The sequence below is a fragment of the Notolepis coatsorum genome (genome assembly GCF_963971535.1).
Source record: "Notolepis coatsorum genome assembly, chromosome: 4".
NCBI lineage: Eukaryota > Metazoa > Chordata > Actinopteri > Aulopiformes > Paralepididae > Notolepis > Notolepis coatsorum.
The window spans coordinates 124,741,374-124,755,600 of NC_140168.1; the positions used below are offsets into that span (position 1 = coordinate 124,741,374).

General features: G+C 43.3%; 1 protein-coding gene across 1 annotated transcript in view; it reads right to left on the bottom strand.

Annotated features, from left to right (window-relative positions):
- afg3l2 (AFG3-like AAA ATPase 2) overlaps positions 1-14,227 on the bottom strand; it is a 251,039-nt gene that overhangs the window by 116,842 nt on the left and 119,970 nt on the right. Inside the window, exon 7 of the mRNA XM_084311762.1 lies at positions 13,588-13,712. Coding sequence (XP_084167888.1) covers positions 13,588-13,712 — 125 coding nt within the window. The remainder of the gene's footprint in view (positions 1-13,587; positions 13,713-14,227) is intronic.

Here is a 14,227-nt window from a genome sequence, read left to right on the forward strand (position 1 = left end):
TTATACAGCTTGACTTTCAGTGTGACCAGCTTGACTGGTTAATGTGTGTATGTCTCTTTAAGAAGACTCCAATGTACTAATATCTCCCCAGCCATAACCTTTTTGTTGTTGCTTCCAGTGACTGAGAACCATTTTAGTTTACCTTCGTCATATCCTTGTGTATTAAAATATGTTCCACATAGTCAGTTACAATGAGTATTCTATTATAAAGGCCCAGACTATAGGTCACGGGATTGTGTTTCTTCAGAGCCATAACCCAAGGTTATGGGAACAGTTAGACGAAGCTGTTTTCCTTCCAGGCTATAGCCATAATATAGTCGTATTATTAATTTCTCTAACCAGCCATTTTGTTTCTTCTATGTCATTTTCATGTATTTAATTGTATGTCTGACCAGGGCTCTTTATCATTCTATGGTCAGACGCTTGTGTGTGAACATTGTTGTCTCTGATTGTAAACTGATCTTTCATTTGTGGCCACGGATGAAATAAACGTTCCTATTATTAATAATGACTCAGAATCATTCATGTAAACGGCTCATCGTTTTGTCCCTTTAATATTTCCCATTATAAACTTGTTGCATATTGTGATGCTGATTGGGCAGCAGATCAAAATGACAGACGGAGCACAACTGGGTACCGTTTTAGTCTATGTCAGACAGGACCTGTTATTTCCTGGAAATCTAAGAAACAGCCTACAGTTACTTTATCCACATGTGAAGCAGAATATATGGCTTTGGCAGCTGCTACACAGGAACGTTTTTATCTTGTGCAGTTATTAAAAGGAATGGACAGTGGAAATGATTATGCACAAGTGACAATCTTTGAGGACAACCAAGGGGCAATTGCACTTTCAAAGAATCCTGTGTGTCGCCAAAGGTGTAAACATGTTGACATCAAATATCATTTTGTTCGATCTGCAGTTAGTGATGGAAACATTATTATTGAATACTGTCCAACAACAGAAATGGTAGCTGATATGTTAACCAAACCTGCAACAAAGGTCATGATTGAAAAGTTTGTGTATTTTATTTTTGGTGTTGAAGGTTAAAATGGAAAAAAAAGTGTAAATGTATGTCAAAGGTTTTGTCAGAATAAGATCAAGTGGGGGTGTTGAACTGTCGTGAACGATTCATCTCTTGAATGCTCTTATGCTGACGTCATATCTGTCAGTCTGTCAATTACACAGCTGGTGATAATAAAGGGATTATTGCTGGCTCACTTGTGAGATTCAGTCAGTGGTATATGAAACTACAATGCAAGTGTGTGATTGATTGATTGATTGAAAAGTTTATTAACAGATTGCAGAATGGGTACAGTACAGTACAGCTCAATACATACAATTGTTAAGAGGATGCAGACCTGAGAAAGACTTTCGTCTTGTTTCCATCAGGGTCCCCCATTTTCAATTCATCATATGACACACATCGCTGCTGTCGGGACAAAACCTCATAACTCCATTTTTTTAATATATTTTTTTTTATATAAATCAACTCCGTAGATCATCCTCCATATGTGTGTGTGGGTTTTACAAAGTTTAAACAATGGGAAAGCATTAAACCGATCATCTGTCTAAACCTCCTAACTCTATTCACCCTCAAATCTGTGTTCGTTTTTTTCATCTGCTGAAAAGTTGGGTTTTTGGAGTTATGAGGTTTTGTCCCGACAGCAGCGACATGACATACAGATAGATGTGACATGTGGCGTCTTTTATTCCTCTGTAGTAGTCCAAGGCTATCTAGACCTTTGCTGGAAATGGCTGCTGCGCCAACACCCACATTGGAATAACAAAAGGAACAAAAGGCCTTTGTCCCAGGTGTGAATTAGTCTAGTGACATTGACATTGAAATCACATTGCATTCTGGGAAGGAGTGTAGTTATCTTTTCATTTAGTTCAATTCACTGAATTCTTTTCAGACCTCCTGCTGAAAATTGGTAATGATAGGACATTGATTGAAAACTATCGGCTCGAATTTTACAATTGATGGCTTATTTGGAAGGTATGAACCTGTAGTTTTATATTATGTAACAAAAAAAAGGAAAATTCTGAGGAGGTGGAGCTAGTTCAGGGTTCCCACGCTTGCCTTGACATCTTTTTCCATGCTACCTCCTGATTTTCCAGGTACCATATTAAGTGATGATCTATAGGCCCCTGAAGCTTTCCGCCCCCATCCGTGCCCCCCTCCCCTCACACACACAACCCCCTAGGACACCTGACTACTTACTTGATTTAAAAGATGTGCCAGTCAAGTCTACATTGTAAATGCTTAGAGATTATGTCTTATTGATAATATCAATGCATGAAATAATGCAACAAGCTGTAGATGAAAAACTATTTATTGAACTGGAACTTTGAAACACATGAGCACTGGGATTGATATATGTTCTCTCTTTCCTCTCCTATCTCATCCTGTCCTCTTCTCTCCACACCTCCCCTCTTGTGTCTGCTCCTGTCTTCTCTTCCTACTCTTCTCAGCTCCTCTCCACTCCCTTTTCCTCTGTCATCCTCTACTCTCTTCTCCTCCTCTTTCATCTTCACCCCTCTTCTCTTCCTCCTCCCTCTTTCCTTTATTTATTAGTCTTATCAGATTATGAGTCTTACGTAGAAGGGGTAGTATGCCTACTCTAAACCTAAAGGGGAAAACAAAGGCTGGTTCCCCTGTGGTTAATCAGTACAGCAACCCCACTAGTAAGCTTAGCTTACCAGTATAGATGTATAGAATCAGTCTAGGCATGATCAATGATTTTTCAAAAATGTCTCACCCCAAATGTTCCTATTTAGTAGTATAATCTTTTTTAAGAAAAAAAAATGAAAAATCACAAAATAGCTAAAAGTAGATGTAAGTAAGAATGAATGTTACAAAATGTATCAAGACTAGACTATTCATAGGGCTGGGCGATATAACGATAACGATAAATATCGTGATATATTTTAATAATCGATATCGAATATCGAAAGTAAAAAAAAAACGAAAAATCGTTTTTTTTTTTTTTTACCTGCAACAGGGCAGTTTTAAAACCAGAGACAGTGGACAGACTTGTCTTTCTTGCCTGCAACTTAAAGTAATGGCTTTGCTTGTCCAAATGACAATACTGACCAAATTCAGATTTCTTTTTCTCTTGTCCATTTATTTTGTTTGCTTTCTAATTTAAAATACATTTTGAAACCGTCTGTACACAGTAGGCTATGTGTGCTAGCAGAACTAGACTCCAGTCACGAGTCACAGTGCACATGTGCGGTGGTTTGTCCACCAAAAAAGCGCCAAAAGATCGAAAATAAACTAGCAGAGCCAGAACTGTTCAACTCCTCTGGAGCCACAGCCAGCAGAGAAGCCGGTTTACTTTAGCTTTTAAACCAGCTGCAGCCTGAGAACTGGAGTGTGAGGGGATGTAACACTAAAGATGGCGGTAATGACAAAGAATTGCTGCAAAATAAACATACATCTGTTGTTAAAAAAAAAAAAAAAATGTTATCGATGATATCGAGAAATAAAATAAAATTATCATATCGTTATCGCGATATGATTTTTTTCCATATCGCCCAGCCCTAACTATTCATGTCAACTAGTATAGAAGTAATGTCACAGCCTATGTGAAAATGTATTGGTAGTTAGCTAGCAATGCAAGCTAGCCAACACTAGCTAGTAGCTAGTTAGTTAGCAAACTAAATGTTGGCTAGCAAGATTAAATATTTTCCCGTATTTTCCCCCATTTCTTTTTATTTATACAAAATGGCTGCAATTCCCCTCTGTGACGATAGGTGGCAGCAGTGTAGATTAGACCATTAGCAGAGGATGTCAGAAAGACAGTTGCTGAGAAAATGTCGGGCAAAGTGGGGTTGTTCCCGAGAGCTCACTCTCTGCCGTGGTTTCTCTGAATGGTGCTCTCCCTCAACATGCGAGTAGGGTGAGACAACACCATTCTTTAGTCCAAATAATACCCTACTTTATACTATATTAGTCATTCGTTTAATGTAAAGTCAGTCTTACATTGGCACTGCTTTAACGTTGCATTTACCCATAATCCATTGCTGTATTAGACCCATGTGCCAGTATAACTTTTGTAAAGTAACTAAGCGCAAATGTAAAGTTAATCAATACACAATGAAACAATATCTTTATCTATATCACATGTCAAAACTACTTTAATAAAACAAGATTTCCGTTTTTCATTTCTACTCATTCATCCAAAACAAGACAGACTGTAGATGTCAAGGTTCCCGTGTTGGCTGGGAAATGCATGTATTTGACCCTTCTATTGAGATCGCGAGTAACGTTATTATTCCTGAAGTCCACCAATCCGAAACTATACTTTTGCCTGCCTCACCAAGTTGCCTGCATCAAATTCCAACATACCATATAGGATGCCAAGAGGGTTTTTATAAACGCATCTTAATTTTGTGCTCAATAGTTTCATTTTATTACTATTTTACACATCATCCAATACAATTGTCCAGGACAACTGTTTCTATTTCCATGTAAGTGTTCACTTTTGCTCAGTTTCCATGACTTTTCCATACCTGGAAAATGAAAAAAATTATTCCATGTTTTCCATGTTTTCCAGGTACCGTGGGAACTCTGTAGTTACCTTAGACCTCAGAGGGTTTTAACGACTACAGACCAATTGCCCTCACATCCGTAGTAATGAAATCATTTGAACGCATCATTCTCACCCACCTCATAACCAGCAAAAAGACACAGTCAACACAGCCACCCATCACCTGCTGCAACACCTGGAAACCCGCAACTCCTACGCCCGCATTCTGGTCATGGACTTCAGTTCCGCATTCAACACAATCATCCCAGCCAAACTCATCAATAAACTACTGGACATGAACATTGACCCCTACATCCGTCATTGGATCCACAGCTTCCTCTCCAACAGACAACAGAAGGTCAAAATAAACAACATCACATCCCACCCTCTATATCTCAGCACAGGAGCCCCCCAAGGCTGCGTCCTTTCACCCTGGCTTTTCTCCCTATACACCAACCTGCTCATATCCCTCCACAACTCCGTCAAAATATACAAATATGCAGATGACACAACCCTTATAGGCCTCATCACAGACAATAATGAAACAGAATACCGTACACAGATCAACCACACAATCACCTGGTGCACAGACAATAACCTCCTCCTCAACTCATCAAAAACCCAAGAACTCATCATCGACTTCAGACGCCAGCCAAACCCCAAAACCCCCATATCCATCTCCGGCAAACCCATAATCACCACAGACTCCTTCAAATTTCTCGGCACCCACATAAGCAATAACCTCAAATGGAAAAAACCAACACAGACCACATCCACAAAAAAGCCAATCAAAGACACTTCTTCCTCCGCCAGCTAAAAAAATACAGAGTCAGAAAACATCTCCTGCTCCGTTTCTACCAGGCCATCATTCAAAGCATCCTCACCTTCTCCATAACAGTTTGGTACAGCAGTCTGGACACTCACTCCAAAAACAAACTCCAAAGAATAATCAATAAATCCTCCAAAATAATCTGCACCCCCCCTCCCATCTCTCGAATCACTCCACCGCCAAAGCACAATAAGAAGAGCTAGAAAAATTATCTCTGACCCCACTCACCCAGCACACCACATCTTCCAGCTGCTGCCCTCCGGGAGACGCTACAGATCCCTGACCACCAAAACATCCCGCTTTAAAAACAGCTTCTTCCCCACTGCCATACGGACACTGAACTCCCTGTAGCAACCCCCCCACCTCTGTTGCTATGGACATGGACATAACTTTTGATATTGTGGTCTTGTAATTATGTATTTATCTGCATGTAGTATGTACGTATTGTAAGTGATGTTATATGTCCTATGTTGGAACAATGCTGTAACAATGCTGCACTGAAAACAAATTCCACCAGCCTGGGTGGGTGGTCATTAAAGATAATTGAATTGAAAATGATTGAAGTGAGATGAACAGACTGAAAACTTTATTTTATTAGATAAAACATGTTGACAAAGTTTTACTTTGCAGTTGAAAAAAGGTAATAAATCTCAATATATCGCAATATTAATATCGCAATACTCAGCATAACGCAATATATTTTGAATCAATACTATCGTATCGTGACTTGAGTTAAGTATCGTGAGGCCTCTGGTGATTCCCACCCCTAGGAGATAGGGTTGGGTACCGTTCACATTTGAACCAGTACCTGTGAATCCATACAGGTACCCAACGGTACTTTTTTTTTTGTACTTTAGTTTCAAAAAATCTACCTACCTCAGTTGTAAAAAAAAAAATCCAAACTTCATAATTATTTATCATTATTATTTATTTAGAACAATTTGTTATTATATATATAATATTGCAGCGAGCGTTGTCTGCATCTAGCTTTGTAAAGTGTAACCACACTTTTTTTTTTTAAACTTTGGCCATTCCCCTGGCTCTTTTTAGCGTTTATCGCATTTATTCTGGTCAAGAATGACCGACAGAAACAGGCTGAAGGGGTACAGATGGGGGGGAAGACACTCTGGGAAAGGCACGGCTGCAGTCCGGGATTCGAACTCGCTAAACCCCAGATCCGTGACGAGCACGGTTGTCCCCGGCGCCGAAATAGCGCTCGAGGTACGTGGTGAGCTACTGGAGCTCCCAAGTGTAACCACACTTAATAATAATAATAATAATAATAATAGATTGGATTTTAAGAGAGAAGCGCCTTTCTCAGACTCAAGGACACTGTACAAGGAAAGGATGGAAAAAATAAGAAATAAAATTGAAAAAATGTAATAAAATACATAAAAGATATGTGTATAGTAACAACAAGAAAAAACAAATAAGATAAGAGATAAAAAATAAAATAAAAAGGAGGAAAGTTCTGTCCAATTGGATGAAGTGGTTGAAATTAACAAACCAAACAAACAAACAAACAACAAAACAAAACAAAGGAATCTGTGGCTTAAGAAAAAAGTCAGGGGTGGGCTACTTGGGAGCGGGGCCGTGTTGCGTGAAGGCAAGTGTGCACAGGTGGGTTTTTAGCTTGGTTTTGAAGAGGTTGATGGTGTCAGAGCCTCGGATGAGGGGGGAGAGGGAGTTCCACAGTCTAGGGGCAGCTGCAGCGAAAGCTCGGTCTCCCAGTGTGGAACGCCTGGTGCGGGGGATGGTGAGGAGGTCGGAGTTGGAGGATCGGAGGCCTCGTGCTGGAGTGTAGGGGTGGAGTAGGTTGGTCAGGTAGGAAGGGGCCAACCCGTGCAGGGATTTGTAGGTGAGGAGGAGGATCTTGTAGGGGATTCGGTAGTCGATGGGGAGCCAGTGGAGTTTTTGCAGGGTGGGGGTGATGTGCTGCCAGGGTTTGGTGCGCGTGAGGACCCTCGCAGCAGAGTTTTGGACGTACTGTAAGCGATCCAGAACCTTCTTGGAGGCACCAAGAAGGATTCCGTTACAGTAGTCGAGGCGGGAAGTGATGAAGGCGTGAATGAGTGTTTCCGCTGAGGTGTCGGAGAGTGAGGGGCGGAGGCGGGAGATGGTTCTGAGGTGGAAGAAGGCGGATCTGGTGACAGACTTGACGTGAGGGTGAAATGAGAGGGTGGAGTCCAGTATTACGCCCAGGTTCCTTACCTCTGTGGAGGGGCAGATGGAGTAGCCATCCACGGAGAGGACAAGGTGGTCGATCTTTTGGAGGAGGGCTGGGGAGGCTACAACTATGAGTTCGGTCTTCTTACTATTGAGTTGGAGGAAGTTGGTGGTCATCCATGTTTTTATGTCCTGGAGGCAGGCAGTGAGGGAGGGGGGAGGAAGGGGAGCCAAGGGTTTGGTGTGGAGGTAAAGCTGTGTGTCGTCTGCATAGAAGTGGAAGTGGAGGCCGTGTTTCCTTATGATGTCACCGAGTGGGAGGAGGTAAATCATAAAAAGGAGCGGACCTAGCACCGAACCCTGGGGAACACCCTGTTTAACAAGTGCTGGAGCTGACCTGGAGCCCCCGAGGGAAACATACTGCCACCTGTTGGTCAGGTAGGATGTGAACCAGGACAAGGGGGTACCAGTGATGCCAAGGACACTTTCCAGGCGGTCTAGGAGGATTGAGTGTGAGATGGTGTCGAGGCAGCTGAGAGGTCCAGGAGGATGAGGATGTTGATGTTGCCAGCATCAGCAGCCATGAGGAGGTAATTTGTCACCTTGATCAGGGCGGTCTCGGTGCTGTGTTTAGCCCTGAACCCAGACTGGAGTGGTTCAAACAGGTCATGGTAGGCCATGTGACTCTGTAGCTGGGCGGCTACTGCGCGCTCGAGGACCTTGCTGAGGAAGGGGAGGTTTGAGATGGGGCGGAAGTTGTTGAGGTTATCGGGGTCCAGACCGGGTTTTTTTAGAATTGGGGTGACTGCTGCCACCTTTAAGTCAGCAGGGACGGAGCCAGTGGACAGGGATGAGTTAATGATGTCTACTATGAGAGGACAGAGGGCAGGCAGGCCAGCCTTCACCAGGGTGGTGGGCATAGGGTCCAGAGAGCAGGTGGAAGATTTAGAGCCCGACACCAGCTTCGTAATGGAGTCGGTGTCCACCAGAGAGAAGGATGAAAAGGAGTGGGTGGGATGGGGCAGAGGGTCATGTTTAGCAACCGGAGGTGTGGGGGACACAGGAGTAGACTGGAGCTGCTGGTAGATGGCGTCGATTTTTGTTTTGGAAGAATTCCGTGAATCTGTTGCAGAGATCAGAGGAGGTGGTCTGGAGGGGGTTGTCGGGGGGCTTGAGGAGTTTGGTGATGGTGGAGAAGAGGGCTTTGGAATTCCCTTGGCCTTTGGAGATGATATCAGAGTAGAAGGAGGACTTGGTTTGGGTGAGGGCGAGTCGGTAGGAAATGTTGTGGTCAGAGTAGGCCTGGGCATGGACAGCGAGGCCTGTTTTCCTGCAGCGCCTCTCCAACTGGCGGCCCTTGGCTTTCATGGAGCGGAGCTCAGGGGTGTACCAGGGGGCGGAGTGTGTAAATGTGACAGTGCGGGTTTTGAGGGGTGCGAGGGAGTCCAGGGTGGCAGCTAGGGCTGTGTTGTAGGTGTTCACCAACTCAATGGTTGAGAGCAGCTGAGGATCATGAGCGAGGTGGGAGCTCAGGGCGTTGGTGAGGTCAGTGGGGGTGATGTTTTTTATGTTCCTGTACGTCATGGGGCGCTGTGGGCGGCCAGGGGAGGAGGGGAGAGAAACGGAGAACTTGACGGCAAGATGATCAGCAACGTGGAGGTCCACGCCACTGAGATTGGAGGGAGTGATGGTCTCGGTGGAACACACCAGGTCCAGTATGTGGCCTCTGGTGTGGGTGGGGAAATCTACATGCTGGGTGAGATTGTGGCAGTCAAGGAGGGACAGGAGGTCGTCGGAGGCGGTGATGTTGTCAACGTGAATGTTGAGGTCGCCAAGGAGGAGAATTGAGGAGATGGATGAGCTGACAGAGGTGAGTAGGTCAGATAATTCTGAAATAAACACAGGGGAGGGAGGGGGGGGACGGTAGATCAGGATGACAAGCACAGGCTGGGGGCCAAGCAGTTTGAAGGCAAGGCATTCAAATGATGTAGCAGGAGGGGTGGGGACAGCCTTAACCTTGAAACAGGTACGATGGAGAACAGCAAGTCCACCACCCCGCTTACCAACACGGGGTTGTTGAAAGTATGTGTAGCCTGGTGGGCAGTGGCGAATCCTTATGGAAGCCAACGGAAGCCATGCCTCCCTATTAAAATATGAATTCATATCAAATATGAAATATGAAAAAAAAAAATATATAATATAGTTTACATTCTTTTTCATCTGTGTTATAATTTTTTTTTTTTTTTTTTTTAAATGTCTCCCTCTTCCCCTTCTCACTCCCTCTAACACACTGTCAGCCTCACTATGCTCACTGCAGCAGGAGAGGAGGCAGGGGGTAGGTCTCTTTCTCCAGGCTTCCAGCATTCTAGAGTCCAAATCCGATCCTAGCCAATCAGATTCGAGCTGACTGCCACACCCTAAAAGTTTAAAACGGGGCTGTGAGGAAAACACATTTCACATTTTACCCCCTGGAGGCGGGGCAGGTCAGAACACGTCTGAAGTACGTCATCCCCTCGCGGGATTGATTGAAAATGTTATTAACAGAGCGGGCACGTTCGAAGCAGAGCACACCACTGTGGATATTATGATTTAACAAATCTATCTGGCAAGAGGAGGACCACATTATTGACCAGGTAAGCACTGAGCAGCCTGACTAAGGACTAACTAACGTTATATCAGGCAAGCTTGTAGACCCTTTCATACCCTAACTTTCTCACTTTATATGTATATGTTGTGTCTGTCCACTATGTTTGTTAATTTGTTATCTCCCCCCCCCCCCCTTTATGTAAAGCGACCTTGGGTCCTCTGAAAGGCGCTATATAAAACGAAGTATTATTATTATTATTATTATTATTATTATTATTATTATTATTATTATTATTTCATGACTGCAATGCAAGCCAGGGGCTGGAATACGCAGTCACTTATTCCTCGTAGTATCCAGGTTAATGTGCACCAGTGGTGTCAGGAGAACTGCCTCTCCCTGAACGTCAGCAAAACAAAAGAGATGATTGTGGACTTCAGGAGGTCGGGGGTCAAGGACTACAGCCCCCTCAGCATCGACGGGGCACCGGTTGAGAGAGTGAACAGTTTCAAGTACCTCGGAGCCCACATATCCGAGGATTTGACATGGACCACACACATTGACAGTGTTGTGAAGAAGGCACGACAACGCCTCTACTTCCTCAGGCGCCTAAGGATGTTCCAAGTCAGTCAGAAGATCCTTAGGAACTTCTACTCATGTACAATAGAGAGCATCCTGACTGGCAACATCACCTCCTGGTTTGGGAATAGCACTGCACAAGACCGTAGCAGACTACAAAGAGTGACACGTTCAGCCGAACGCACAATTGGAGGGGGGCTTCCCACCCTCCAGAACATTTACAACAAGCGGTGCAAGGGGAAGGCTAAGAGAATTATTAAGGACTCGAGCCACCCGAACAACTGCCTCTTTGAACTGCTGCGGTCAGGCAAGCGATACCGGAGTCTTAAGGCGAGCACAGAAAGACTCAGAAGAAGCTTCTATCCCCAGGCCATCAGGCTGCTAAACGAACAATAAACACTATGCAACAACCATCAAATGCTCACAGCACACACACCCACACGCACACACTCACTTAAACAAACAACACACTGCAGCACCCACTCTTCACACTTTAGATCACACAAACACACTTTATATTTATTGATAAAGGATTTGCACTACAACTCGTACACCTACTGTAAATTGTACCTAAATTGCACCTCATCCTATTTCTGCCTTGCACTATATAGTATTGTATATTAGTACACTACACAGTATTGTATATTATATGGTAACTCAGTTACGTCTACTCTGCATCGAACATTGTACATATGTCTATATTGAACACTGTGACCTCATTTTTTTACTTCTATACTATGTTATTTTATTTCATACTTATCTTGTCTTGCACAGTCTCTGGAGCGTAACAGTAAGAAGCATTTTGTATAAAAGTATTCTGTACTTCTGTATGACAACTATTAAAGAAACTTGAAACTTGAAACTTGAAACCATCAAGCACTGCTTAAAAGCTAGCGGTGGGTCCAAAATATATCGGATATAAATGTCAAAGGTACCCAGCGTTCCATTAGGGTTTCACACACAGATGCGGCGGGGTTTGAAAGCTCGGCGTTGCTAATAAACATTTTAAATCATTTTTATAAACGAGTAAAACTGAGGCTGAAATGGCTGCTTCCTCATTTTACAGTAGGAGCGCTCTGATGGCTGGGCGCGCCGCGCAACAGACACGTGAATGAATGAATGAATGAATGAAAACTTTATTTAACAGATTGCAGAATGGGTACAATACAGTACGGCTCAATACACACCATTGTTAAGGTGATGCAGACCAGAGAAATAAATTTATCTTGTCTTGTTTGTCTAGACTCTAGACGTCATATTCTCTCCCGGCCGTATGTATATTTCTCTCCCACCCACCCACCCCCTCCTAATGTACAGTCTCCTCCCCATCATATACTCTGTCAGGATCTATGGGTAACAGTACAGTATATTTGAATATCGTATATGTCACAAATGTGACCATACTAAATACCTGTATGTCATGTATGTCCCTATGCCATAAATGTCATGATGTCTTGTATGTCATAAATGTCACTATGAATTGAAAATGGGGGACCCTGATGTAAACAAGACAAACGTCTTTCTCTGGTCTGCATCCCCTTATACAATTGTGTGTATTGAGCCGTACTGTATTGTACCCATTCTGCAATCTGTTAAATAAATAAAAAGAAAGTTTGACTGGCCGCCGAGCCATACTGTAGTGTACATGGTGACTGCTTGACTAAAAAAAAAAAAAAAAAAAAATATTAATAAAAATATTTAATAATTTTTTTTTTTATAATTTTTTTTTGGCTTCCCCTGTTATTTTACCCACGCGACGCCACTGCTGGTGGGGTGGCCTGGTTGAGTGTTAGGAACTCATTTGGTATCTGCCAAGTCTCGACAAGGCAGGTAAAGTAAAATTTATGGTCCAAGATGATGTCATTGATGTAGTGGGATTTGTTGTTGAGGGACCGAGTGTTGAGGAGAGCAAAACTGGTCATGTGAACAGGGGCAGGAGTGCTGGGAGTGTGTCGCTGTAAGGGCCGGAGTAGGCTAAAATCCACTCCACGTTTTCTAAAATCCTTTGTGAGTATTGCTCTCGCGATACTCCCCATACTATTCTGCAGAGGTCTTGCGACCGTTTTCGGCTTGCCATTGCCCCGACTGCTTTGTTGTTGAATCAAGTCAAATCCTAGGTAAGTGTGTATTGTGCGCACGAACGTTGACGTGAGGCACACTTCATAGGTTTTGTTTTGCGAAAAAACGAAACATTGACGTCATCCGACTTTATAAATTTGATTTTTTATTTTTATTTTTATTTTTTGCAGTACCGAAATGTGGCACCGGTGGATCTCACGTGAATCAGTACTCTGTAGTACCGGCGTGATTCGGTCGGTACCCTTAAAAGTACAGGACTCGGTAGCCATCCCTAATGGGAGATCACCAATAATGGCCTTGTACAGAAAAAGATGCCAATGCAAGCCACGTCTCTCTGCCAGAGAGGACCACCCAACCTTATCATACAGGAGATGATGATGGGAACCACAACTAAGGGCAGAATGATATACAGAGTCCAGAGACTTTAGAGTGGAAGCAGCAGCATATATAAACTATGTCTCCATAATCCAAAACAGACAAAGACCGCTTCAACAACATTCCTTCTGCTAAACATATGAAAACTGGGTTTGTTTCTGTACAAAAAGCCAACCTTCTGACGCAGTTTACTTGCAACACTATCTACATGGCATTTAAAAGGTGCTGCAACTGCAAGTAAAAATAATAGCTCTACACCCCAGCAGCCATCACTGATATAGTGTCTGGTCAGTAACATGGGTCCCTCCACTCTGCATAACCGTCGGTAGTGTGATAGTAAAGGGTTAACCTTCTGTAGTGTGGCAGTGAAAGGGTTATAAAGTAGGAATAGTTAGCATTTATTAGCAGTGTCCGCAGAGCTTGTTGCTATTGGACTCCTCACCCGTCACTCTCCGTGGAATAGACGACTGGAAGGCGGTTCTCCCCTTCGATGCCGATCTCATACTGAGCCGACTCCAGGTTCCGCTCAAACGTGTCGACGCTCCCGATGTTGAACCACACGTACAGCTGTGACACATTTTTTATTTTCGAAAAAGTATAAAAACAAAAATATATCTGTTCATTTGACATACAAAAGATAAATAAAAAAAAAAGAGAAACAAATAAACAAATCATAGTTTACCCTGTTCGAAATAGGAGTAGGAAGAAGTATAGACTTTATTTAAAAAAAAATTTACCCCATTTTAACTATCACAAATTATATAATTGTATTATATTGTTAACACTTTGGGTGCCGGAAAACGCTTTACAGCGTCATTCCCGGCCATGCTCAAGTTGCCGAAGGACGCTTTACAGCGTCTTTAATATCAATATTTCAAAAATCTGTGATCGGATTCATATTTCCCCTCCACTGGCCTGAGATCCACCAGGAGGACCCACTGAGCTCTCTGGCGGTTCAGGAGCGCCATCTGGTGGCCGATCGGCGCAATCGCCAAACAGGAAGTGCTGTGGAGGTTGTGCTGGTCGGCCATATTACTTCCGGGCACTCGGTTTGGCTCACAGCACTCTGGCTCGTCACAATA